Source organism: Callorhinchus milii, unplaced genomic scaffold (genome assembly GCF_018977255.1).
Source record: "Callorhinchus milii isolate IMCB2004 unplaced genomic scaffold, IMCB_Cmil_1.0 Scaffold1, whole genome shotgun sequence".
In the NCBI taxonomy this organism is placed as follows: domain Eukaryota; kingdom Metazoa; phylum Chordata; class Chondrichthyes; order Chimaeriformes; family Callorhinchidae; genus Callorhinchus; species Callorhinchus milii.
In genome coordinates this window covers 5894977-5921732 of record NW_024704742.1, presented here as the reverse complement: position 1 = coordinate 5921732, position 26756 = coordinate 5894977, and the positions used below count along the sequence as shown (strand labels likewise).

Sequence of the window (26756 nt, the reverse complement as noted above, 5' to 3'; positions counted from 1 at the left end):
ATGGGTACAACTGCCAGTGCCAGCCAGCAACGTGTGCCAACCGCTGCCCAGCCAAACTCTACCATTCACAAACCGTCTGCAGCTGCCAACCAGTCTGAGGATATCAGTACTACTGCGGGCAAAGCAAAATCCATCATCACCAACAACGTATCACCTGTTGTGATCACGTGAGTAACTGCTGATGTCTTCAATTAATAAGGAAAGAATATTCAATTGAGCAATATGTTTGATATCTATCAAACTGGATGTGTTGGGAGCAGACTCCCCAGTGCCAATTCTCCATGGCAACATCTGTGAAACTCATGGTATTGGAACTTTACAGTTTGAGCGTAAAGAGCTGATTTCTGCCGGTTTGGCAAAATAGCCCAATATTCTGTTTGCCTTTTTTATTGCTCCATCAAACTGTTTGACATGGCGAGCAACAAGTTAACCGCACACGTTTGCCTCAACCCATGCAGGGCAGTAGAGGCCAAGGTATTGGAGTCACTTTACAAAAACTCGGTTGCTACAACGGAAATATGGTGGGGGTTGTCTTTGGAAGCATGAGATGACAAACTTGTATCTGTTAGGATAAATATGAAACAAAACTACGACCAATTTGCATATCATAGTATTCATGTTTAGTTAATAAATTATATTAATCTCACATGTTCTGCCTATTATTAGGTACAATTTGAAGGAAGAATTTCAAATTCATGATGATTTTCTTAAGGCCCATTACATTACTGGCAGGATAAATGACAAGTTGCCTGAGCACTTCCTTGTGCAGGTAAGTACAAGAACAAATTGCATTTATACAGCACCCTTCACATAGGGTTATGTCAGAGTGCTTAATTAGTGGCAGAGCTTGACACTGAGCCGAAGAGAGGGGAGGTGACTGTAAGCACAGGCAAAGAAGAAGGTCTTCAGATGCAATCTGAAGATGGGGAAGGATGAACAAGGCAGAGGCATTGAGGCAGAGAGTTCCAGAGTCTCTGATCGTAGCAGCTAAAAGCACAGTCGCCGATGGTGGAGCGGAAGGGTCAAGAGACGTGATAAAGGCCGGAGCCGGTTGAGTGTGGAGACAAGTAGGGAATCGCGGTTCTGCTCGGCTCAAGACAAGTTATAGTCTTGAGGGAATTGATTGGAAGATACGAGGGAGGCTAGTCCCAATTGTTGATTCTTATCAGTACCTGAGGGCTGTGGCCGACACCAACTTTTGCTTGGACACTGTCCTGAAGGCAAAGGAGACTCTGGTTGTGCTTGTCTTCCTTCAAAGAGACCGAGGACCCAGTGCAGGTCAAGCTTGTGGCATATAAGACCTGTGTGCAAACAGTCCTTCTTCATGGATCTGAGCTCCTGGCAGATAGACGTGCCCTCTGAGGACAATAATAATAATAATCCTTGCATTTGATATAGCACTTCTCACGTCTTCTCGACATCTCAAAGCACTTCACAGAATAGACTGTAAAGTGAATTGACCGTATATTTGTGGGCGAAACGCGGCAGCCAATTGCGCACAGCAGTGTCCCACAAACAGTCGTGGATTGAAAATGACCAATTTATTATTGTTTTGGAGGGATTATTATTAGGCTCTGTGTGGAGTAAGGAAATTTGCCCAAGGTTTCGCCCTCTGCCTGGAATTGAACCCAGGTATCTCGCTTGCAAGGCAAGTGCTCTAACCACTGAGGTACAGGACTCCGCAAATAGGACTCTACACCAATAGGTTTATAAGCATTTCTATATAGCTTTCGTTTTACTGGGCCCACAGCCCTAATAATAATCCCTCCAAAACACAAAACAATAATAAATTGGTCATTTTCAATCCACGACTGTTTGTGGGACATTGCTGTGCGCAATTGGCTGCCGCGTTCGCCCACAAATATACAGTCAATTCACTTTACAGTGTGTTCTGTGAAGGGCTTTGGGACGTCTAGAAGACGTGAAAAGCGCTATAACAAATGCAAGGATTATTATTATTATGGTTTTCACTATAAAATATCCACAAAGTACTTTTAGAAGATATTTAAGAGAAACGGGTACACAGTTAATTAGCAAATATATTCAACAGAAATTGGAATAAACAGATAATGGCATAGGGGTGTAGCAGTAGGGATGGAGCTCCATCCTGGAGTCCATTTGCCTCACCCCTTCCCTTGCTTCCTTCAAGGTCTGTCTTTTACGGCATCCTCACTCATCTTCCCATCCCCACCCTCCTTGGCCCCCACCCCTCCTGAATCCATCAGATGCAAATACAGGCTGTCCAGCACCTTGGGACATCCTTGCGACAGGAAAGCCTCTATATAAATATAAGTTGTTGTTGTTTGCTGTTGATTAACTTCGCTCACACTGAAGAGTGCAAATTACTTTAAAAAGGAAAAACAATGTCACAAAAAAAACTAATTGTGACGTTTATCCGGTGAAATGTTTTGCTGTTACTTTTTTTTTAAGCGATGAATTATATCCTTTCAGGGGAAGTACTTCATGGTGAAAGATCTGAATAACACAGCTGATGTCCTCCTTACTCTCAGTAATTGTGGGGCACCAAACTTTCGACAGTCTCAGGGTGATTATCCAGTGTACGGAATGGGACAACCAACTGTGAATGGCTTCTGCCAAGTTTTACACACGCTGAAGGAGGCAGGATACCAGGTAGAAAATATACTCGAAACGTTAGATCTTAAATGGGAAATTCATTAAAATATGGTGACAAGTGTTCTGGCGGTTACAGCTAAAACCATTCCTGGAGCTCTAGGTTCCCGAAGCAAGATCCACCTGTCCTATTGGGGATCAAAAGAGTCAGATAAGACAGACAGGCGATCTGCCTGTCGACTAATAATAATAATAATCCTTGCATTTGATATAGCGCTTTTCACGTCGGGAGGACGTCCCAAAGCGCTTCACAGAACACTGTAAAGTGAATTGACTGTATATTTGTGGCGAACGCGGCAGCCAATTGCGCACAGCAATGTCCCACAAACAGTCATAGTTTGAAAATGACCAATTTATTATAGTTTTGGTTTTTTTTTGGAGGGATTATTATTAGGCTCTGTGTGAAGTAAGGAAACTTGCCCAAGGTTTCGCCCTCTGCCTGGAATTGAACTCAGGTCTCTCACTTGCAAAGCAAGAACCGGGTTCGTAAACAGAGGCGTGCGGAGTAAGGACGTTTGACCAACCTTTCGTCCTGCCCGGGAATCGAACCCAGGTGCTCTCGCTTGCGAGGCGAGTGCTCTAACCACTGAATACAGGACTCCACCGACGAACTATAGATAAGTGACTATATAAACGTAAACGTTATAAGTTATTGTTATTTGCACAAAGAAATGTCTAAAATTATGTTTCTTTTTTTTAAAAAATCTACAAAGGAAATCATTTGCTTCAATGTGCGAGAGGATCCTGTACTTTTTCTTCCTCAAGAGGATGATTTTATTCCTTATACTCCACGTGATCGGAATCATTTGCAGGAAAATCTCTACTATCTGTGTCCAAGAAATCAATAATAATAATAATAATAATAATCCTTGCATTTGATATAGCGCTTTTCACGTCAGGAGGACGTCCCAAAGCGCTTCACAGAACACACTGTAAAGTGAATTGACTGTATATTTGTGGGCGAACGCGGCAGCCAATTGCGCACAACAATGTCCCACAAACAGTCATAGTTTGAAAATGACCAATTTATTATACTTTTTGTTTTTTTTTGGAGGGATTATTATTAGGCGTGTGAAGTAAGGAAACTTGCCCAAGGTTTCGCCCTCTGCCTGGAATTGAACTCAGGTCTCTCGCTTGCAAAGCAAGAACCGGGTTCGTAAACAGAGGCGTGCGGAGTAAGGACGTTTGACCAACCTTTCGTCCTGCCCGGGAATCGAACCCAGGTGCTCTCGCTTGCGAGGCGAGTGCTCTAACCACTGAATACAGGACTCCACCGACGAACTATAGATAAGTGGCTATATAAACGTAAACGTTATAAGTTATTGTTATTTGCGCAAAGAAATATCTAAAATTATGTTTCTTTTTTTTTTAAAAATCTACAAAGGAAATCATTTGCTTCAATGTGCGAGAGGATCCTGTACTTTTTCTTCCTCAAGAGGATGATTTTATTCCTTATACTCCACGTGATCGAAATCATTTGCAGGAAAATCTCTACTATCTGTGTCCAAGAAATCAAGTGGAAAAATTGGAATTAACAATTAAAAGGGAGGTAAATAATTCATATTGTCCGCCTTTATTTACTCAAACGGCTTAATTCTTGCCATTATCTCAAAGTTGATTGCCACTTTTAAGATAAACCTGCTATATTATATTTCTATTTTAAGTATATAACTTGATCATGGCTCTTCTCAACTTCGTTTCATTCATGCTAAGCTCCAAAGTCGCTGTCTTTGATGCTGTTCCTTTTCACGACTTTGAAATCGAACTGATCACATCTGATTTATCTAATTTTCCCAGGAACTTGAGAGCATATGACTTCTTACCTGCCTCAGTCGTCCCTATCTCTAACGTTCTTCTGCCTTTTATTAACTGAGTTTGATTTGATCTAACCACTGCTTCTTAATTTGTCACGTCTTGTCTCCTGGCCTTTCCAACTGTTTTAATGTTGGTGTGCTAGGCTGGCAAAATTGGGAGAAGGTTGGGGGTTCAAGCCCCACGTCAGCACTTGGAATTCATACAGTCTTGACCAGGGTGCTCCAACAGACAGCTCGCGGGCTGCATCCAGCCCAAGACCATTTGCAACATTTCCAACTACCCCTCCCTCCCTCCCTCCCTCTCTGGTGAATGTCCTCTCAGGGCAAAGGCAGGAGCCAGCAGTTGGGGGGGACACAGCTCTGAGAGTGGAAATAATGCCGGACACTATCCCGTGTGAAAGGCGCTATATAAATGCAAATTGCTGTTGTTGTTGTTCGTGTCTGTACCCGAGCTGAGGGAAAGCAAACATGTCTCCTTATCTACTATGTCCTTACCAACCGCCGGCTCCTGCCGCTGCAGATAGCTGAGGTGGACAGAGCAGGGGAATGGGGGAAAGAGAGGGGGGAGAGACAGGGGGGGAGAGAGGAGAGGGGGCAGGGGAGGGAGGAGAGACGGGGGAAAGGGAGAAAGGAGAGAAGGGGATGGGGGGAAGGGAAAGGGGGGAAGACAGAGGGGGAAGTGGAAGAGAGAGATGAGGGAGAGAGAGAAAGAGAAGGAAAAGAGAGAGGGAGAGAAAGGGGAGGGAGAGAGAGGGGGAAGAAGTGGGGGAGGGAGAGGGGAATTTTTTTTAAAGGGATTATTACCTCTGGAAATGCAATCTGCCAATCGAATAATAATCGGGTTTCTACTTACTGCTGGCAAACAGAGGTGTGTGGAGTAAGGAAACTTGCCCAAGGTTTCGCCCTGCCCGGGAATAAAGCGCGGGTCTCTCGCTTGCGAGGCGAGTGCTCTAACCACTGAGCTACAGCACTCCAGAATACATTGGTTGAACGAGAACGAGAACGATCCTATGTACCTGGCAATCTCCAGAGGGTGATGGGTGGGTGGGTGGAGTTTGACATGGGTGGTGGAATTTTGAAGCTGAAGAATGGTGGAACAAGGGAAAACAGCGAGAAGTCCGTTGAGAAGGTCCAGTCAAAAAGTAACACGGGTGCGAATGAGGGTTTGGGTGACATTTGACTGAGATACTGGCCTGGGTGTCGCGAAGGTGGTCCAAAACAAAAAAATCAACCTTACTATGTTGTGTTATATTTAGTTAATGGATTTTGCCATTCTGCAAAACAAAACCTGCTTTGTCTATCAAGATATTGAACAATTTGTTGATGAGCCACACGTGTACAAGATTCAGCATGAAGAAGATGTGCATGTGTCGGAGGAAGTCTATAGACCCCACGCCTTTACACAGACATCCTTCAGGTACTTTACATTTCAGATTGATACCTGGTATTTGGAAGCAATGTGCATTGCTGTTTTAGTATTTCCATTGCGGTTGCTGGAGATATGAATATCTCCTGCGATTAACCTGTCACTTCGCTGTGAGCATCTGTGCTCGATGGTCATTCTGTAACAGACTAAAATATTAAAACAAGTGACACTGGGAGCCATCATCAATCTAGTTCAATCTGTAGCGCTCTCTCCTTTAGATCAGTGATAGAACCGTAGAAATTTACGGTACAGAAGACACCATTTAGCTCCCCCCTCCCCCAATTCTCCCATTTTGATGCAACACTACTCCACACAGCAATAACTAACGCTAACTCTGAGAACCTCGCTCACTCTTAATAGCGCTATTCAACACAAAAGGCTGGCAAGGAGACACATAGCAACAACAACAACAACAAGATTGCATTTATAAAGCGCCTTTCACGTCGGGAGGACGTTAGCAATAACCAACATTAAGCAATCTGATTCTTCAGCTCACTCACTCCCCTCCAATGCTAGTCAAGGTGACAGGTACACAAGGAAGCTTTATAGTGCAAAGCTCAACCTGAGCAGATAAAAGAACTCGAACCTTTCACACCCCATCAGTGGAGTCCTGTCGCAAGTGAGAGGACTCGGGTTTGATTCCTGAGGAAACCTTAGGCAAGTTTCCTTACTCCACACGACATTTACCTAGCAGGAAATAGACACCTAGTTGTCAGTTGACTGGCGGATCAGTAATAATCCCTTTAAAAAATAATTACAATAATAATATTTGGCCACTCAATCCACGACTGTTTGTGGGACTCTGCTGTGCGGAATTGGCTGCCGCATTTGCCCACAAAATATACAGTCAATTCACTTAACAGTATATTCTGTGAAGAGCTTCGAAGTGTCTCAACGACGTGACAAGACGCTAGATCAAATGCAAGGATTATTATTATTATATGTAGAAAATGCAGGGAAATGGAATGAAAGAGCTGCAATAGACTTAAGCAGACTTGATAAGCTGAATGGCTGAACTTTTAAAGAGAAGGAACAACTGCCCCCTTCTGTACAAACATTTTAAGATTTCTATGCGAAAACTAATTCTTGCACTGACGGAAACTTGTGCACCTTCACATGAACAAACTAGAATGGGAAAGTATCCGTAATGGTTAGAAAGGACTGCTGTACGATGTGTTTGGTTTCTTAGATACAAGCGATTAGCCCTACCAATTGATGGCTCTCCAGAAGAAGCAGATTTTGACACCTTCATTAGCACGGTTAGGGTAAGTGTTGAATAATATCAGCAACTTCAAATATACTGATTTGTATTAATTTGATGTCCAGTAAAAGTAGTTCAGATATTATTGACTGTATGTTGAGAAGATGTAGTTTTCTCTCAGGCCCCCTTAACTGAGATGGCAGACAAATGGTTTAAAAAGAAACCCTGCAAGTTTAGGTAATTACTGAAAGAAAATATTTTTAACACACAGAGTGGTTGGAATCTGAATTTTCTGCTGTGAACATTAGTTGAGTTCACAGGGATCAAGAGATATGGGGCAAGGGCGGAATTGAGGTCCAAATCAGCCATGATCTTATAGAATAGTGGAACAGGCTCGAGGGGCTGAATGGCCTACTCCTGTTCCTATGTTCCTATTCTTTTGAAAGTGCTTGAAAAAGATGATAACTTTCAAAAGGGAATCAGATAGGTTCTTAAAACGGATATTTGCAGGGCTGGCTGTGGGGTAAGAGCGAGAGAGTGGGACTAGTTGGTAGCTCCTTCATAAAGCTGGTACAGGCACACTGGGCCGAATGGCCTCCTTCTGTGCAGTAATATTCTATGATTCTATGATTATGAAGTGTCCGTGCATCTCCTTTACGAGCGCTAACCTTATTTCTGAAAATTCAGATGGATTGTAATTCTTTGTTGTTTGTCTTGTTCTCTTTGATATGTTCATCTTGATGTTCTAGGAGAGCCCCAGTCTCACCTTCAGGGACAGTGTTAAACCACCTCCGGCCTTGGTGTTTAACTGTCAAAGTGGAGTTGGACGCACCAATTTAGGAATGACACTTGGTGCACTGATAATGGCTCATAGAACAGCATTTCCTCACTCAGAAAAGTAAGGTATTCAAAATGAATTTACTCTGAATGGAAACATTAATAGAAACATACATCTTAACGAGATGACATTTCATAATGGATTCATAACTATCACAACAACAACAACAAATTGCATTTAAATAGTGCCTTTCACGGGAGGACATCCAGAAGGTGAGGGACAGTCGAGAGGTGGCTTCAAGAGGGGAGTTGAATTTAAGAGGGGTGGGGAGCCAGGGGGATGGGGGTGGGAAAGTGACCGAAGGGACAGTCAAAGTGGAAGGACTTGAGATGCACCTTGAAGGAGGCACATTCACATAGAATCTGTTATGAAACTTCGTACTTGACTTATAATCTGCTTCATCAATTCTCATGAAATTAGGTGTGAGAAGAATAAAGGTCCTTTTCAGATTGTTCAAAACTACATCAATGCTTTTCCAAATGGCAGCAGAATCGTTACGCAGGTATGATATTTTTTGTGGTTTCCTTTGAAATAATGCCAAACATTAATCTTATGTTGGTCCTTTTTATGGGAAGGTAAATGTTCCTGTGAAAAATCTGTTTTCATTTTATTATCAATTTATTCTAAAGTGGCAGTGAACTTTCCAAGCTTTGCAGTATCACTATCACCAACAGTGTAAAGCATTGTCCAAGAGAAAGGTTTTAATTGCAGATTCATAAAGTGATGTAGTGGTGAAACTGGATGAGAGAATTGAGATCCTACGATGCGTATGGTATTAGGAAATTGCCTATTTCCATCAACTTTGTGGGTCTTTGATGCTTTATGATAGGACCTTTTCCAGTATACTTTCCTCTAAGGTTAACACCTCTAGGAACTAGGTTCGAACCATTTCTGACTATTTGGGCAAGTTTGCTGTTTGAAAGGACCATACATGCAATCATTTCAACAGATTTATAAAAGTATAAGATCAAGGAGGTTATGTTGAACCTTTCAAATCGCTGGTTAGGCCTCAGCTGAAATACCGTGTCCAATTCTGGACACCACACTGAATGTCAGGGCCTTGGAGAAGGTACAGAGGAGATTTACAAGAATGATACCAGGGTTGAGGGACTACAATTATGTGGAGAGACTTGAGAGGCTGTGGTTGTTCTCCTTAGAGCAGAGAAGGTTGAGGGGAGATTTAATAGATGTGTTCAAAATTATGAGGGATTTTGATAGAGCAGATAGGGAGAAACTGTTTCCTTTGGCGAGTGTGTCTGTAACCAGAGGGCACAGATTTAAGATAATTGGTAAAAGAACTAGAGGGGAGACAAATTTGTTATTTTTTTTACCCAGAGAGTCTTTACGATCTGGAATACACTGCCGGAAAGGCTGGGGGAAGCAGATTCGATCATAGTTTTCAAAAGGGAATTAGATCGGTACTTAAAAAGGAAACATTTGCAGGGCTATGTGCTAAGAGCCGGTGAGTGGGACGAGTTGGCAGCTCTTTCAAAGGGCTGGCACAGGCACGATGGGCTGAATGGCCTCCTTCTGTGCTGTAAAATTGTATGATTCTATGTCAAGTGGGTGCAGTTTGTGGCTCAGCGCCTCTGATATATACTTACTCTGAAATAAATTGCTCAGTTAAAAATTACAATACTAATAATATTTTTGGTGCATAACATTTAAGATGTTTTGCTTTACAATTTCAGGTTAATAGCATCATCAGCATGTGTTCGCAAATGCATGACTTAAAGGAATCTATTTCCTTTTACAAAAATAAACTTGAAGGCCTCGGAGAGATGCAGAGAAACCAGGTACAAAATCCTGCTTCAGCAACACTTCAGATGACATTTTCATTGTGGGCGCAAACATGATTTGAGGGTGAATTTAGAAACCATTTTTGAATGAATTGAATATTTAAAGCTGCAGAAGGCTTGAATTATGTCATCTAGACATTAATTACTGTACAATATAACTGGACAACTTAAGTAAAAATTGTCACTGCTTACAGGCTGCAGATTGTCATACAAATTACATAGTTTCCACTGAAGCAACAGCCATCGTCTCATCGATTTTGGGATCTAATTTGAAATATTTCCTCAGTAAAGAATCAGAGTGACACAACCGGAGACACAAGTGTTGAAAGTGTGTGATGCTGACCTGTAGGAAATCTCAGACACAATCTATTTCTTCATTATTTAATACAGTCAGAGGCTATTCAGCAATTTTTTTCCATGCCGGTGTTTGCTCCTCTATGAAACCATCCATCCTAATCCCAATTCTTGCTCTTTTACCATCCCCTCTTATGCTCTCCCTCCGTAGCTTGGTTTTAAGGTTTCAGCTGAAGGACGGTGCCTTTGACAATGCAGCAAAAAAGAAATTGTTCACTCAATCCACGACCGTTTGCAGGACACCGCTGTGTGCAATTGGCTGCCGCGTTTCGCCCACAAAATACACAGTCAATTCACTTTACAATATATTCTGTGAAACGTTTGACTCATCTCAACGGCGTGATAAGGCGCTGGATCAAATCAAGGATTGTAATTATTTTCTCAGCGCTGTATTATATAATAATAATAATTATTAAGTATTAAAGTATTATCTTAAACTATCAATATCTGACTTCACTTCTGGTTACTGGCAGAATCACTAATAGGGTCTCAGACACTCCCATTCTGAAGAATCACACTTTAAACTGATAATTAAGTTTGTGAATTGTTCTTTTTGTACAGTATTGTCAACGAATATCTGATTCTAAGGGAAAAAAATGAAACTATGGATTTCTATTGAATCCTGCTTGATTATTCAGGGGTTTCACGTTTGAAAGAATGCACATTTTGACTAAATAATCATTTAGCAGTTATTGTATAATTTATTTTACATTATTTTAGGGACTGCATCCTCGAAAACAATGGATCAAAAATGCCTTTCGGATCCTGGAGCGTTATTTTTACCTTATTGCATTCAATAGCTACCTTTATGAACAGGTCAGTAGGTGTTTTTTTTTAATGTATCTCAATGTGTGTTGAGCCATTGCAATGGGCTTTACATTAGTACAATGTTGAACATCCATATCATCAGTTGTTAAAGAGATTTATAGACTCCATATCAGACAGTGAGTCTCTACGTAGCAAAGCATACTTCAGTTTATATTGAAGATTGTTAAGCACAGTGATGAGTTTCTGTGTGAATCAGAAACCTGGCTGACCAAGTTCACACATCTGGTCATTTCCTCAAATAATTTGGTCAAATTGGGCAAACACAACCCTGTGGCAACTTGGATACTGCTCTGTTTCTAAAGCCTGTTTTGAAGAGGTCAAACCTTTCAACCATAACAAAAACGTACATTTATACAGTGCTGTTCATGCTCATAGACTAGTCTTCAGTCTACCAGACTGGAGTCTGTTTGCCAGTAGTCAAAGGGTTGGCAAACTATCCTGTTTTATCAGTATCTTGCTTATTCCTTACTTTCTCACTTGTCTTACTTTTCATAGGCAGCTTAATGTGACAGTTGCGTTTCTTGTACAAAAGGGCAGTGTACTCTTAAGAATGCACATTGTTAATGAAACTTTATTTAAATCTATTTTCAGTATCCACTGGCTTTCACAGTTATGTTCAGCACTTGGATGAGGCGAAACCCCTTCTTCTACAGACAAGTGTGTGAAATTCCCATCAGTGAGATGAAACTACCCATTAAACTTATCAGCAAACAACTCTGTGTTCTGGTAGGTTTTTATGTCCACCTAATTCAGTAAGTAAGCCTGAGATATTTTCAACACAAATGGTCTGTATACCTACAAACTGCCCACTTACGTGGACCTACATGGGTTCTGTTTAAATACAGTGCAGGGTGTCCTTCACTTTGTGTTTACGTTCTGTTTCTCTGCATAGCTGTTAATCTGGTGCTTGTCTGCACATATGTATTCACAACTCGTGGGGATACCTGCCTCTTGCTGTACTTTTTTTAAAAATTGAGAATGCTTAATTCTCTGAACATAATAATAAGAATGAAGACATAATAACATCGAGATAGTCTGTAAAAAAGACCGCTATTCCATCTTTTCATTGAAATCTGCAGTCTTGTAGTGGAACTCCATTTGATAGCAGCAGTTTAGATTGCCAGTAGATTTCTCTTTGCCAGTAACGAGAGGGTATTTCCACTGGTCAGTGAGCCAGTAACAAGGAAACAAATTTAAGTAATTACTGGAAGACTTAAGGGAGAGGGAAGAAAATATTTTTAACAAACCGAGTGGTTGGACTCGGAATTTTCTGCTGTGAACCACAGTTGAATTCACAGATGTCAAGGGATATGGGGAAAGGGTGGGTTGAGGTACAGATCAGACATGATCTTAGAGAATGACGGGAACAGGCTCGAGGGGCTGAATGGCCTACTCTTGTTCCAATGTTCCTATTCCTATTCTTTTGAAAAGGAATTAAGTGCTTGAAAAGAAAAAGAGAAATGAGTGGAAAAGTGGTATTAGACCAGGTGGCTAATTTGGAGAAAAACACCAGGATTTTCATGATGAACTGAATGGGCTGTTTCTGTGCTACTACAGTTTATGAGTTCTGTAGCTCAGTGGTTAGAGCACTCGCCTCGCAAGCGAGATACCCGGATTCAATTCCCGGCAGGGTGAAACCTTGGGCAAGTTTCCTTACTCCACACGCCTGATAATAATCCCTCAAGAAAAAAAAACAATAATAATTTGGTCACTTCAATCCACGACTGTTTGTGGGACGCTGCTGTGTGCAATTGGCTGCTGCATTTCGCCCACAAATATATTCACTTTACAGTATATTCTGTGAAGCGCTTTGAGACTCTCGAAGACGTGAAAAGCGCTATGTCAAATGCAAGGATTATTATTGTTATAAATTATACCTTTGCTTGCAACCTACAGGTTGCTGATGATTACCTGGATCTTGATGAAATGAGCTCCCAGAGACAGATGAAAGTGTCAAACTTCAGAAAAGTTTCCAAAATGCCAGTGTGTGGAATAGCCCAGCCCAGCACAGAGGTCAGCAGTCAGATTATGACACTCTGGGACGCTACCCTGCATGAGGGGCACTATATAAATGGAAGTTGTTGTTGATCCCAGCACTCAAAGTACTATGGGTCTCACTTGGTTTGCTTTAAGATGGAGACAACTTGAACGCATTGATGCTGGTTGTCTTGCCATGTGCAGTGTGCTGCACAGGTACATATTCTAGATGTTTGTGTATCTGGAATGTGTGCAGATTAATCGAAGGAGCTGTAACAACATAAACAGTGGAGTCCTGTAGCTCAGTGGTTAGAGCACTGCTCGCAACTGAGACCAAGGGATCGATTCCCTGGCAGGGCAAAGCATTGGGCAAGTTTCCTTACTCCACATGCCTCCGTTAATCTAGCAGGAAGTAGGAACCCAGTTGTTAGTCGATTGGCGGATCCCTTTTCCGGGGGCAATAATTCCTTCAAAAAAAAATTGGTCACTTCAGTCCACAACTGTTTGTGGGACGCTGCTGTGCGCAATTGACTGCTGCGTTTCGCCCCACAAAATATACAGTCAATTCACTTCACAGTATGTTCTGTGAAGCACTTTGAGAAGTCTCGAATACGCGATAAAGCGCTGTATCAAATTCAAGGATTATTATTATTATATAATCAACTATCAGGATAAAGTATGATTTGGAAAACTCCAGGATGGTCTGATTACAGGGACTGGCGCAGTTACTGTCCTACCTGACGGATGATAAGAGAAAGTTTACCAGTGTGTTGTGTGTGAACCTGCGAGAGGAAGCTGTGCTGGCAGCAGATGAACAAATGTACTCACTCAGGGATGTTGCCAACCTCCAGCAGGAGACGATCATTCCTGCGGCAACTGTGGAACAGCTGGAGGTAATGCAATTTTATTTCCAGGCACAAAATTCTTTGATCAACGCCAGCACAAACTATCCCTCAGGTAAGTGCTTTCCTCCTTTCCAGGTCCGATGGTAGGAGGTGGATTCCAGACTCCGGCACCAATGGCAAGGCAGCTGGTGCGGACGGTATCAATGATTAGTTCCTAAAAACTGCTCTGAGGAAGGAGATGGAGAATGGTGAGGATGTTACAGGTCCAAGCCAGGAACCCCCAACTCGCCTTAGAGCCACCCTCCTTGTGCTGGTCAACAGGACTCTCTCTGAGGCACGGATCCCATCAGTGTTCCAGGATGCAATTGTGGTGTCTATGCACAAGAATAGTGACCCTAGAGAGACCGATAACTACAGATGGATCTCGCTGATTTCAGTGGCTCTTAAAGTGGTGTTTCTGGTAGACACTGTACATGTATCACACGCATTGGAGGCTTGCTTTTGATCACATTTGATCAAGAAGGAGCAGGCTGGCTTCTCTTTCCATGAGGAACGTGTAGGACAGGTTGTAGCTCTATCCTTTAGGGCTTTAGCTCGCAGGGTTAACAGGTGAATGGGACTGGTCTGCCCCTCCAAGTATTGATCTGTCATCAACAGTGCCCTGGAATACTGCAGACCTGTTTGGCTCAGGAACGGTGTCACCGAGACCACCACAGAGGTACAACTTGACTCTGACATTCCATTGCCAAACACATCATCATGAAGCCAGTTCAGCTCCAAAGCTCCATTTTCCTGCCCTGGCCTTCCAGGAGGATAGTCACTAGCAAGTCATTTGACATCCAACAACGATAGGTTTGAGGCCTTGCAGAGGTATTGAGAATAACATCTGGAACATGGAAAAGAGAATACATGGAATTATGAAAAGTCACAGCCTGGTATGACATGTTTTTTTTTTGTATGAGATTTTAAACCAATGTTTATCTGTTCAGGAGGATGTTAATGAATATTTTTTAATAAAAAAGGGAGTTTGTCCCATTGTCCTGGCCAACATTATTCCAGACAAACTGGTTACTCACTTCATGGTTGTTTGTGGGATATCGTTGCATGGAAATTGCACCCACATTTGCCTAGAAATACATTGGGATTTTTTGTGTGTGATACAGAAAATTGAGAATGCTGCAAAAATGGATATCCTGACCTGTAAGACCACAATTGAGGTGTGGCAAGAGGACAAAAAAGAGATGAAGGTATTCAGCTCATGCCTAACACTCAATGATGTCTATAATCAAATGGCTCTGCGATATTCCCAGCTTTATTACCAGCGCATTCCCGTTACAGACTGTGCAGCTCCCACGGAAGAGGTAAGTTTGACTCTTGCCTGCACATGATATTTAGATGAGCTGATTTTTTTTTTAGTGTGGTTCTAGTTCCTCACCCTGTGCCAATCCCAACTGCCTTTATCCCTTCTCCGGAGTACTTGAAGATCATTTGTGAATGCTAACTGAATAGTTTTTTTTGTTTTAGAGGTAACGGCAAACAAGCTTAATTCCTTTTATTTATAATATAATAATAATAATCCTCACATTTGGTGTAGCGCCTTATCACATCTTCAAGGCATCCCACAGCACTTCACGGTATATACTGTGAAGTGATTTGACCGTATATTTTGTGGGCAAAATGCGGCAGTCAATTAGGCACAGCAGTGTCCCAAGAGCAGAGAGGATTGAGAGGGGAGACCTGACAGAGGTTCTTAATTTATGAGGGGTTTAGAATTTGTAAAGGGAAAATGATTTCCATTGGTCAATGAATCAGAAACTAGACTGTATAAATTTAAAGTCATTCCCAAATGAGCCAAGTTAGAAATTGGGAGGATTTTTTCACAGACAGTCAGCCTCTGTCAAGCCCTCTGGGGCACTACCCTACATATAAATGCAAGTTGTTGCTGTTGGGTTTCGAGGAATCCTATACCTAGAATGGTAGCATAGGTAGAAACCATATTATTGAGCAACAAGAGGAATAGTTAGCGTTCTTCAGTCTTGAGAGGAAACTCCTCAGAAGGGGATCTCATAGAGGTGTATAACATTTTAAATGGGATCGAAAAAGTAAACCCAGATCAATACTTTAGGATGTTTCAAGACAGTAGAACAAGAGGACATCAGTTTAGAGTTGTAAAGGGCAATTTCAGGACAGACACCAGGAAGTTTTTATTCTTTACACAAAGGGTAATCAACAACTGGAACAAGATTGCCAGGAAAGGTGGTTGAGGTCAACTCACAGATGAATGCCAGGAACTGTCAACTAGTCTTGCAGCTACTCTTCTCAGAATGGTCAATAGGACGCTGTATGAGGCCCCTATACTCTCAGTATTTTAAAGTACAATTGTGGTTTCTATCCACAATATGGTACTTTCTAGCGAGCCTGAGAACTGCTGGGGAATCTTGCTGATTTATATGCGGTGAATTCTGCAGTATATATTATTATTATGGTGTTTTGTATTCATAGGACTTTGACTCCTTTCTGAAGCTAGTGAGTTCAACTTTAACCACAGATAGCAATTCAGCTATTGTCCTAAACTGTCATGATGGCAAAGAAAGAACCACGGTTGCCATGGTCATCTGTGTGCTGATAACTTGGCATATAAAGGTAACTTATAATTCTTTTTGCAATTTGTGTCTTGCTTTGCTGTATCTTTTATGGTTTGTTGGCTTTAAATTATAGTTTACAACAACAAGATTACATTTGTATAGCGCCTTTCACGTCGGGAGGACGTCCCAAGGCGCTGGACAGTATACAGCATTTCAGACCCGAGCTGGGGTCAGGGGGGAGAAGGGAGGGGAGGGGAAGGGGGGTGGCCGATGGCATGGTCGAAGAGGAGGGTCTTGAGGCGGGACTTGAAGGAGGTTAAGGAGGGGGTGAGGCAGAGTGATTGGGGGATGGAATTCCAAAGGTTGGGGGTAGAGTGGCTGAAGGCTCTCCCGCCAATGGTGGGGCGGGTGGGTCGGGGGACGTGGAGCAGGCCAGAGCCGGCTGAGCGCAGGGAACGCTCAGAACAAGAACCCTCCACAAGCTTCAACTCATCCAGAATTCCACAAGCTGTATTCTCTCCCGCTCTGTTTGCCCATCGCACCATCCTTGCCAGATCTGAGTGGATCAATAATTGTTGAATGGATGTTTGTTGAAAAATGAAGAAAGCTTAAGGTGACAGCTTCTGGGATCCATTGGCAAGCCTCCGAGTTCACGAGCACAAACTCTTATATTTGGATGTTTGTTGGTTACACTGAGTACTATTCAAAGTGCTAAGCAACTAGTTACTATTCAGTGTAACGAACACAAAATATACAGTCAATTCACTTAACAGCATATTCTGTGAAGTGCTTTGAGACATCTCAAAGACATGATGAGGCACTGCATCAAGTGTTAGGATTATTATTATTATTAATTAGAGCTAGTTTCACCCTTTCCCACTGGTTTGATGAGTCAATTCCTGGCTGTAGTCTGGCACTGTTGTGTTGATCAAGAGAGTGCTTATGCAGGCTATGTGTTACCAAGAACTTGCTACTTCTTGAGGAGCAGTTTATAATTATCTTTCCTGGGAAGACGGTAATTAGATTTCCCTGAATGGAGTTGAGTAATCTTTCTGTGAAGGAGAGTGTGAGACAAATTCTGAGGCAGCACTCAGAGATGTTATCCTACATGAAGGACGCTGTATAAATGCAAGTTGTTTTTCTTCCTTACAAAAGCAAGAACTCATATTTTATAGAGCTCTATCATATATTAATACCTAATTTAAGATTTAATACCAAGATATTTATAAAGTGCTTCGAGACATTCTCCCATGTAAAAAGCAAATTGTTGTATATAGAGTCCTGTAGCTCAGTGGTAAGAGCACTCACCTCACAAGTGAGAGACTTGGATTCGATTCCCGGGAGGACAAAATGTTGGGGATGTCTCCTAACTCCACACGGCTCTGTTTACCCAGCAGTAAGTAGGAACGCGGTTGCTAGTCAATTGGCATATCGCTTTTCCGCGGATAATAATCGTTCAAATAAAAAAACAAGAATAATTTGGTCACTTCAATCCACGACTGTTTGTGGGACGCTGCTTTGCGCAATTGGCTGCGTTTCGCCCACAAATATACAGTCAATTAACTTTACAGGATATTCTGTGAAGCGCTTTGAGATTTTCAAAGACGTGAAAAACGCTACATCAAATGCAAGGATTATTATTAATTATTGTATTTGACTAAACATGGTTTTATCTTTGCAAGACAACCTTGTTATTCATTTCAGAAGAAGGTTTTAAGTTAATATTGTCAGACAACAAAAATTCTGATCATACTCAATGCCTCGTTGATGATCTGCGTATGTGTAGATGATTAAATCTCCAATTGGTGTCTGTAGGGCTTTCCAGAAGCACTGGAGGAGGAGTTGATTAGTGTTCCCGATGCCAAGTACACAAAGGGAGAGTTTGAGGTAAGAAACTGTTGGAAAATGTTGGCAATAAATATGGTGTTTGAAAATCAGTTGTCATGGGGGAAAAAGACTTTAAAATGTCACTATTGTAAATACTTTTGTCAAAGATTTAACACACCCAGTGAGTGGAATAGCATTCAAATTCTGGGCAGATACTGCAACCATTATTAAAATGTTGAAAGGTATAAATCTTGAATAGATGGCACGACATTTATTAAAACGTCACTTCTGTAAGTTGTTCCCTCCACATCAGATCAACCCAGGAAAACAAATACTCAACAAAAAAAAAGCTACAAGCCCTTCTATAGTTTCGCCCGTCAGTGGTGGGGCCAGAGTGAGTTGGGTGCCTGAACAGTTAATTGGTTGCTGAGTGTAGAGAGTAGGGTTACAGTCGGTTACAGAAGTAGGATGGATGGAGTGAGGCATTTGGAAATGAGAGCAAGAATCTCGACTTCAATCCACTGTGGGATGGGAGACAGCTCCTTGGAGCTGAGCCAACAAAGGTAGTGGTGACGGGCTTGTGGAGCCTAATGTGGTTGAGGACGGCTCTTCCACATTATCCATTGCCAAGGTTCTACTGTCATTTTGCTCAGGCCATTCTTCAGCTGGTCCGTATTCTTCCCAATGGGAATGAGATGAAGAAAGAAGTGGACAGAGCCCTAGATGCTGTGAGCGACTCAATGACACCCATGATGCACCATCTCAGAGAGCTCATCATCAATATTTACAGAAAGGTACAATTCAATTCTCTCTCACAAAGCCAGTAATAGTAACTCACAATGTTGATATAGCACCTTACGTCAAAGGCGCTTCATAGGATTTCACTGCAAAGCGTGTTGTGTGTTTGTAAGCAAACGCGGCAGCCAATTTGTGCACAGCAATGTCACACGAACAGCCGTGAAGCTAACGACAATTTTACCTGGGAGATTAATGCCAAGAAGGAAGAACTCCCTATTTTGAATAGTGCCGTGGGTCCTTTAATGCATATGTCGCATTTACAACAAATTGCATTTCTACAGTGACTTTCACATCGGGAAGATGTAATCAGGTGCTGGACAGTCCAAGGGTTGCACCCAAGCTGGGGGTTGGATTTGAGAGGGGTGGAGCCCCAGGGAGGGGGTTGGGAAGATGACCAAAGACACAGTCAAAAAGGAAGGTCTTGAGAAGGACTTTGAAGGGGGGAAGGGAGTCTGGGATGGAGTTCCAGAGAGTGGGGGCGTCTACTGTCAAAAAATTTCAAGGAGCCAAACGTTGAAAGAGTTAGTGTCAGTTTATGAGGTTTTTGGTGCCAGCTGAACAACGCTCAAATATTCCAGACAGGCTGGAAACTTGGGAATGCAGGAAACAACTGCTCAAATGCCAATCACATGCGAGGAGAGTTCTGACTGGCCAGTTAGTGAGATTAACAAGATCCTGTCTACTACCAATGACCTACAAAAACAACGACAAAATTACATTAAAAGAGCGTCTTTCACGCCGGGAGGACATCCCAAAGCCCTGACCTACGTGAGCAGCTACCAAACGCCCGAGATGGAGTTATTCAATCAGCCAGTAACTGGAGTCCGAGCATCAGTTGTTACTTTCAGAAACCGTGCTCACCAGGGCTCACCATGCTGGTGCTGTTTCGGAATCCCTAGATGTTAATGTCCCAAATCCCAGAATCCCTAATCTTACCTCGTCCGGGACTCTTAAGCATGGTGATGAGTTTCCGCACGTGTCAGACGACCCCCCCCCACCCCCACCACCAAAAAACAATTAACAGGCAGACGGGAAGTCGGTTTAATGTCTCATCCGAAGGATGGCACCTCCAGCAGTGCAACAAGCCACCCCCCCCAGCATTGCATTGGAGTGTCACCTCAGTCTGTGAGTTCAAGTCACGATGTGGGATTTGAACTCAACACAACCTTCCGACTCAAGAGGCGAGAGAGCTACCGCTGAGCCAAGCCGTGGAATGCACAGATTTTCTGCCCTATTTCTTTCACTTTGAATTTATCGCACTTTATCTGTCATTGAGGCTGATGAATACTAAAACAAACGTTTGTTAATCTCACCTTTTGAGATTCAGAGATGCTTCCTGGAAACGGCCAGGTGCTGGAGCTCTTTGAGACATCCTCCCGAAGTGAAAGGCGCTCCACAAATGTAATTTTGTGGTGCTGTTGTTGTGATTTCATTGTTGCCTTTGCATGCAAACTGCTCATACTACAATGATCATCTGGCTCACACACATTCCCTTTGGTGGGAATCTCTGAACTTGATCTTGAAAGGATTTCTCTCAAAGTTTCTCACACAAAGCATTACATGAATCAAATTACCGGCCGTGATTTAGATTTAACAATGGAACAGACCTAATGGATTAGCGGAATCAGGGTCATCAAGATAGAAGTGTTGGAAAAATGTTAGAAATGCACCACAAACAATTATTGGGGAATAATAATATTACGTTAGTCAACTGGAAATCCAGAGGCTGTGGATTTGTAATAAGAACAAAAAATGTAGGTGCGAGTTGGATGGTTTCTTTATCAATGGAGGGTGGGGGGAGGAAAGTTCTCATTTACCAGAGGTTTGTAATCTATTATGGTCTCGTTTTTTTTGGTCACCTAGGTTCCTGACAAATGCGACAACCTATCACCATGCTTAACAGTATCCAAACCAAACTGAGAATTTCATGCATCCCACCTATGCCCTGGAGAGACACATCCTCCTTATTTAATTCCAGAGAGCATTAGGCACAGTTGGCAAGGGCCAAGCTTTGGGGATCCCAGAATCTGTGTTGGGGTACTGCTGGAATCTAACCAGACAAAAATAAATTGTTTGCCATTCAAAACACTTCCTGGCAAGTTTTCCCACTACATTTCGAGCTAGGACCACCGCTAGGCTTTGGCTTGCGAGGTTAACAGGAGCTGGGTGGGAAGAATCCTTCCTCCCAGTGACTGGTTTGCCCTTCCAAGTCCTTCCAATGAGCCAGGCTACCCGGACTGTCGTCAGCATTGCAGACCCATTTGGCTCAGGAACCAGACAATCAAGACCAACACAGAGGGTTGGCTCACTTCTGACAATCCGTTGCCAAACATGTCACCCGTAGAGCCAGTTCAGCTGTAAGGTGACATATTCCCTCCCCTGCAAGGAGAATAGTAACCAGTTGTTTATGCCACATCTGACAAGGGCGGGTTTGAACCCTCACTAGGTGGATGGCGAGTACTTGGAAGTCTGTGTGAGCTTCTTGGAGGGGAGCATAGCTCATCACGAAGTGCACGAAAACATTGCCACCATCTTTCTGCCCACAACGCAGATACACATCCCTTCCGATTGAGCGATGATTCCACCAGTGGAGCTCGAGCAGCACCTGTTTACCTCTCTGCAAACCAATCAAGATGAAATCAAGGTGCTGGATGTACAAACTCCTTCCAGCAGCTGTCGCCCCAAGACTCAGAGTTTTTCTCATCAGCTATCTGCCGGGCATTTGCCTTTCAGTGTGATAGGCGGACATTTACAGAATAGCTTGTAACACATCAACCATCTTGATGTTGTCGAGGTCCAAGCCCAATGCCGGGTACCAGGCTTACTCGGCACCAGGATTGTGCTGTTGAAAGAAGCCAGGAAAAGCGAACTGCAGAGAAACTGGAATTTCCACATTGGTTAGTCACTTCACAAAACGTTCACAGCAGACTCCAGAATGTCGGGTCAACAGACTACACATGTGAGTGGGAGTCAAATATGTGATCAGTCATAACATCAAGGATATGGCGGAAAACCAAGGGAAGAGTATTTAAGTAGGTTGCACAAGAGGGGGAAGCGAGCTCCAGCACAGGCAAAGTGGATAGGATGGCTTCCCACAGTATCCTGTCAAAGATTCTATGCCAAGTATTGGTCAGATTGTGGATCATTCAGATGACTGCAAATTATCCTAGATCAATTCTTCCTTCTCAAGCAGTCTTGTTTGTCCAACTGATTAAAAACTGTAAGGGTGACTTTTGGGGACACGATGTCTGAGTTGAAATATTGTACTTTTCGTATTCTGGTTTTGATTTTGATTTCGAGACTGCGCTCCATTCGTTGTGAGATTTCGCATCGAAATCTTTCTGCGTCCTTTGGCTGGTTACCCTGTTTGAATAGAACAAAGATGGTTGATTCTGCGACATATATTTGTACATGTAGGCCTTTTTCTAATTTTTATTTTAGTCAAAATCAGCGAAGAACCAAGATGATGGTGCACGCTTACACCTACGCAGTCTGCAGTATCTTGAACGATATTTTTACCTAATTCTCTTCAACGCCTATTTGCACCTGGAGAAGCAAGGAGGATGGCAAAGATCCTTCAAAGTTTGGATCACTGAGGTACGAGACTGAAACTATTTCAGCACTCCGACATGCTGAAGATGTTTGCTACACGCGCAAGTTTTTGTATTTCACTCAGACGCAGAAATAGCACTTTTTTAAAAAAAGAAAGTATTGAACGTTTGAACCCCTATTTCAAGTGGGAGTGTTTTGGGGAACAAAATGTGACATTATGTCATCACAGCACAATTAATGTCATACCTAGCAGGACTTTACAGGTAAGCATCAGAATGAAAGTCCAATGATAGCCATGTTTTACTGTTTCCAAAGCTACTACAGCTACTGGAAGTACCAAGATGATGGATTTTGTTGGTGGTGGTACTTTGGAAAGTTTGATTTGTGAATTGGACAGAAAGCTAATTCCTCTTTATGCATTTGGTCAGAGCAGATAGAGCACTCGCCTCGTAAGCAAGAGACCTGGGTTCGATTCCCGGGCAGGGCAAAATGTTGGGCAAATATTGGGAAGAACAGGACAAAATTGATGATGCAGCTTTACATTTGTCCCCTTTTCTTCTTGGATTCCACTTACAAACAGGACTAGTATTTTGCTGTTATGGCTTCACAGTGTTAGGTCTGGTCCTAATAATAATAATAATCCTTGGGAATCCTGCTGGGAACCGAACCCAGGTCTCTCGCTTGCGAGGAGAGTGCTCTAACCACTGAGCTACAGGACTCCACTAAGTCTAATACTCACAGTGGGGTTTGGGAGCATTATTCAGAGCAACCAAAGGTAATTAGCAAATGAACCTTGCCAGACAAATGATCTTTTCTAGCATTGTACATTCCTTTGTTTGTTTCTGTATTCCCTTTTTAAATACAGGGGATTTAGCTCCAGAGGGGGAGGTTTTATACGCGAATAAAATCAGCCAAATGACCTCCTAGGTTGGAATCCGTGAAACAGATCCGTGTATTCCTGCTCATCACATTATTACACTGCTTTAATTGTCCTTTTCACCATCCAGTTCTTGTTTATTGCAAATACTTAGACCTAAAAGTGATTGGTCTTTTTTGTACGACAACTAGAAATGACAATTTGGTTTCTTGTTTTAAGATGTTCGATATCTGTCTGCTAATAATAATGATAATAATCCTTGCATTTGATATAGCGCTTTTCACATCGGGAGGACGTCCCAAAGCGCTTCACAGAATATACTGTAAAGTGAATTGACTGTATATTTGTGGGCAAACGCGGCAGCCAATTGCGCACAGCAATGTCCCACAAACAGTCATGGATTGAAAATGACCAATTTATTATTGTTTTTGTTTTTTGGAGGGATTATTATTAGGTGTGTGGAGTAAGGAAACTTGCCCAAGATTTCGCCCTCTGCCTGGAATTCAACTCAGGTCTCTCGCTTGCAAAGCGAGTGCTCTAACCACTGAGCTACAGGCTACACAATACCTGGCCATTTTTATTTTGATGCCATGGAATTTTGGTCTTTGCTACAATTTTGTGTAATCTCGCTTTGAAATGACATATACTTGTGCTCCTGCATTTAATTTAAAAGCGTCGTCAACACCCAAACGTTCTCTTTATCTTTGACTTGCACTTCTACTTGCACATAACATTTCTCAAGCAACTTTTCTTTGGCAGTTTGTCTTTGATTTTCATCTGTTTTGTGATTTTCAATTTCCTTTTTTTTTTACATATTTTGCCCAAAGGCTGTCCAACTTTTGAAACCACAGGATTCACACATTTTTCTTTACTGGATCCTCTTAGTCTTTGACTGATATTTCGGATTTCTCATTTTGACTGTTTCTTAACAAATCTTAGTAATGATCCTCCTCGAGGAAGGTAAGCAACTTATAATTATTTTCCTTTTTGGGTGGGTTAAGTTTCAAGGAGGCTTCCATCTGATACACTGCTTATTGCGTCCTATATAGAGACGAATTCACCTGGGTTGAGGTTTATTCTATATTCTTAGCTTTTCAGAATTCCAGATTATGGTAAATAGTTTAATTTGGTCCTAAATATTGAAGTTAGTTTTCTAGAAGTTCTTTTGAAAACCAGCTTCTAAATTAACAACTTGTCAAATTCCATATGCTCCAAATGTTATGAAAATAGAACAAATGTAGACACAGCTGGAATTATTATCCCATTGTACCTTTTAGCTTTGAAGCATCTCAAAGTTCGTAGCAAACTTGGTTACTACAGCTGTAGTTACTAAACCTTAGAGATTGTGTTTCATGGGTCATTGGAGGGAAATTATGCACCCATCTTCAAGGAAGGGGAGATGGTTAATCCAGGTAATTGTAGGAGAGTTAGTCTGACATCTGTGGAGGGAAAAGTAATGGAATCTATAATCAGACTCCATTACCAATATTGTTGATGAGGAAATTATAGTTAGAGAAACTTGTGGCTACAGTCAGGACATATGGAAAGGGAATACAGCCAAATGCATAGTGTCCCTTTGCTTTATCCCTTCCATTGCCTCCTTCCATCTCAAGGTCTTTGTCTCTGACCAGGCCTTCGGTCATCTTCCCACTCGCACCCCTCTGGCCCCCACCCCTTTCGAATCCAACGCCGGCTCGGTTGTAAACTCTCGACTGTCCCAGTGCCTTGTAATTGAGTTGCGAATTTTGAGCTCTTTCTGCCTTGTGATTCAGATGGAGCCGCTGTGCTCAAAAATATGTGGAGTCCCATTTTCACAATTACCTTGGTTCTGTTCTCCTAATTGAACCTGTCCTCCCAAATGTCATAGATACACAGATGGTACAGCCTTAAAACAGGCCTTTCGTTCCAGCTGGCCGGTGCTTATACTCCTATCCTTAGTTAATTTGGCGGCATGCCAGTGTCCCATATTCTAGCTCTGTCCCCATATCTCTCAACTTCATTTCCTCTCCATGTGTCCAGTCTGTTTTGTATGTGCACACGATTACCACTCCAACAGCTGGCTACACATTTCCACACTCCCACTAACTGTGTGAAAACATTCATCCTAATCTCCGTTCACCAAGCCTTTCCCTACAACTGCAATTCCTCATTCCAGGCAACAACCTCCTCTGTTACCAGCTTCAGCGTTTTACATCTTTTCTGCAATGTGGAGCCCAAAACTGCACACAGTATTCCAACTGTGGCCTGACCTTCGTTTTGTACGGACCATTTCAAATCAATTGGCTGTTATTGGTTATTGCTGGCACCCATTAGCTGCTGTGTTTGCCCGTACAATAATAATACTTACATTTGACATAGCATTGAAGGTAAGTGACGTCACATTGTTGAATGCGTTTCACAGGATATTCTCCTGTGTACGATAGTCACTGTAGATCTGTAACGCTTACTTTATTTTGAGTCAGTTTTATATATTGTAGATGAATGGTGCTACATAAATGTAAGTTATTATTATTATTATTTCTATTATTATTGGCTGTTCGGCTACTGTTAATGTCAAAACCAGATTCCCATTCTTTGTACTGTCGTGGTGGTTTATCCGTGATACAATGGCGCTTACCTTCATGTACACAAGATAGTGTGTCAGCCGGGCTCAGTTGGTAGTACTCTCACCTCTGAATTGGAAGGTTTAAAGTTCAAGCTCCACATTGGCACTTCCAGATAGCAGTTTAAACTAACATTGCATTACTGGAGGTGCGTCGTTTGGATGAGACGTTAAACCAAGACCACTCAGGCGTCTGCCTGATGAGGTGGACATAAAAGATCCCATGGCACTATTCCAAAAGGGAAGGAAGTTTCTCCCAGTGTCCTGGCCAACAATCCTCCAGATAAAATTGTTCATTCACGTCTTGGCTGTTTCCGGGATATTGCTGTGAGCAGATTATTTCTTAATCTGGTCAAGAAATACCACAAATTAGACTCTATAAATTCCTAGAAAGACATTTTGACTATTAGCCTGTGATGTTACGGTTACTTTCTTGGCATAGTGCCTCTTTAACCTTTCATTTCCTCATTACATTTTCTACAGGTAGCTGCCCCAGCAGGTGTGTTTGAAATTTTGGACAAGTTGGGATTCTCTGAGTTCGAGGACCCAGAAGATACCCCAATGTGCAGAATGCGCTACAGATGGCAACAGCAACACGGACAGAAAATTCCCTGTTGGGGGAAATTATTTTCATACACTGAATAATAAACTAAAACCTATTTCACATTTTATTTTAACTTTCAAAGATTAGGCATTTAGCCCATTGTTTCCCCATAATTTTTCATTCCAGTACAAAACGTTCTCAACATTGAATTGGAGTTATTTGTAGAGAAAGAAGAATTGGTCATTGATATTTTACAAA

General features: G+C 42.2%; 1 protein-coding gene across 1 annotated transcript; it reads left to right on the top strand.

Moving 5' to 3' along the window:
- Positions 1–26599, top strand: LOC103182162 (paladin-like). The gene is made up of 19 exons (XM_007899044.2): positions 1–167; positions 667–769; positions 2452–2631; positions 4016–4180; positions 5702–5862; positions 7061–7136; positions 7822–7970; positions 8331–8412; positions 9602–9706; positions 10784–10879; positions 11483–11617; positions 12788–12904; positions 13582–13761; positions 14877–15074; positions 16216–16356; positions 18114–18185; positions 18779–18919; positions 22365–22520; positions 26438–26599. Exons 1-19 carry the CDS (start codon positions 1–3, stop codon positions 26597–26599), a joined length of 2586 nt encoding a protein of 861 aa, XP_007897235.1.
- The last annotated feature ends 157 nt before the right edge of the window (positions 26600–26756 follow it).

Excerpts from the sequence above, each read along its gene's own strand:
- LOC103182162 (XM_007899044.2), top strand. The coding sequence starts at position 1 with ATGGGTACAACTGCCAGTGCCAGCCAGCAACGTGTGCCAACCGCTGCC. Across the intron at positions 2,632-4,015 it reads TGAAGGAGGCAGGATACCAG|GAAATCATTTGCTTCAATGT; the intron begins GTAGAAAATATA and ends AAATCTACAAAG. Across the intron at positions 18,920-22,364 it reads TCATCAATATTTACAGAAAG|TCAAAATCAGCGAAGAACCA; the intron begins GTACAATTCAAT and ends TTTTTATTTTAG.